The sequence below is a fragment of the Plasmopara halstedii genome (assembly GCF_900000015.1).
Source record: "Plasmopara halstedii genome assembly, contig: Scaffold_287, whole genome shotgun sequence".
Classification (NCBI taxonomy): Eukaryota; Oomycota; class Peronosporomycetes; order Peronosporales; family Peronosporaceae; genus Plasmopara; species Plasmopara halstedii.
In genome coordinates, this window is record NW_020187208.1 from 494,900 (window position 1) to 496,188 (window position 1,289).

General features: G+C 48.6%; 1 protein-coding gene across 1 annotated transcript; it reads left to right on the top strand.

The window, feature by feature from the left end:
• Positions 1 to 855: 855 nt before the first annotated feature.
• Positions 856 to 1,161, top strand: PHALS_04984 (uncharacterized protein; the record flags this gene model as incomplete). Its single annotated transcript, XM_024722710.1, has 1 exon — positions 856 to 1,161. The coding sequence occupies one exon, from the start codon at positions 856 to 858 to the stop codon at positions 1,159 to 1,161; it is 306 nt and encodes a 101-aa protein (XP_024573759.1).
• Between the last annotated feature and the right edge of the window lie 128 nt (positions 1,162 to 1,289).

Consider the following 1,289-nt stretch of genomic DNA (forward strand, 5'->3'; position numbering starts at 1 on the left):
CCCTTCGTCGTCTTCGTCGTGGTCTGACTGACTACCTTCGTCGTTGATAGACGCCCCCTTTCCTGCCTCCTCCCTTTGACGGTCTTGTTCCTCTTTGATCAACTCAGCAAGCAGCTTCTTGGCGGGACCGACAAGATAGGTGTCCATCTGTTTAACGACGGTCTTGAATCGAGGGTCCAGATAGCTAGCGATGAATGCGTGTACACCTGGAGCCTTCCATTTGTCGTCAAATATGTTGTACATCGCTCCAGTTACCCGAGAGACTTAAGGGTGCACTCCCGCTGCTCAATCAGGTGAGTCTTTAGCTTGTAGCGGCAAGGAATAACCGTAGAGAAAGTCGAGTAATACGAGCCTCCAAGTTGAACCGTAACAGCCTCGAAAGGCTTCAGAAGGTTTACGAGGTCTGCCAGCATTTTCCAATCGTCAGAGCAGGGTATGATGGTGGAGACGTTTGTGACAAGCTTGATAAAGTCTGCACTCGGCTTAACAGGCTTAATAAAACCTGGTAACGATCGAGAAGAGGTCTTTTGTGCTTTAAACGTACTCCAAGCTGCTCGTTGAGCAGCTAGATCACTCTCCAACTTGGCTTTATATCTTTCAATGGCTTCTTGTAGCCTCAGCAATCTCTCCACCGTAAGTAGCGTGGAGTTCCACCTTGTGTCTACCTCTTTAATCGCGCATACGGTATCTGTCTCTGACACTCCAAGGAAGGCCTGGGCATCCCTAAGGAATTGCTCCTGCTTTGGCCTTGACAACAGGACATTAAGCCCTCTAACTTTCTCCAGGCAATTTGCCAGCGAATCGTGCTCAACCCCATGACGAACAACTAGCTGGAGAGAATGCGCAGCGTGTCGTATGTGCACAAAATCAATGTTTTCAAAGGCCTTCACCACATTGCTACCGTTGTCCGAAGTTACAAAAGAGACTTTTGAGCTCAAGCCTTCTTATTCTAAGATGGAGCGAAACGTACTGAGAATCTCATCTGAGGTATGGGGATACGGCACCAGCTTTGTCCGCACGTCTACCGTCTCGATTGATGTTCCAGATGAACTGAGCCAATGTAAAGTCACTCCACAATATGGCTCGTTGGCTCCAGAAGTCCCGAAGTCGGTCGTTGCGTGGACAGTCTCGACAGTAGACAATACATCTGTCCTAAGCTGAGCCCTTTTGAAAGCACACTTCTCTTGCACCTTTAGCTTAACGTGCTGCCGAAATGGATGACGGTAGCGATGATTAAGCCCTTGGATAAACCTCCTGAAAGGTTTAGACTCAGAAAGAGACAGTGGTTC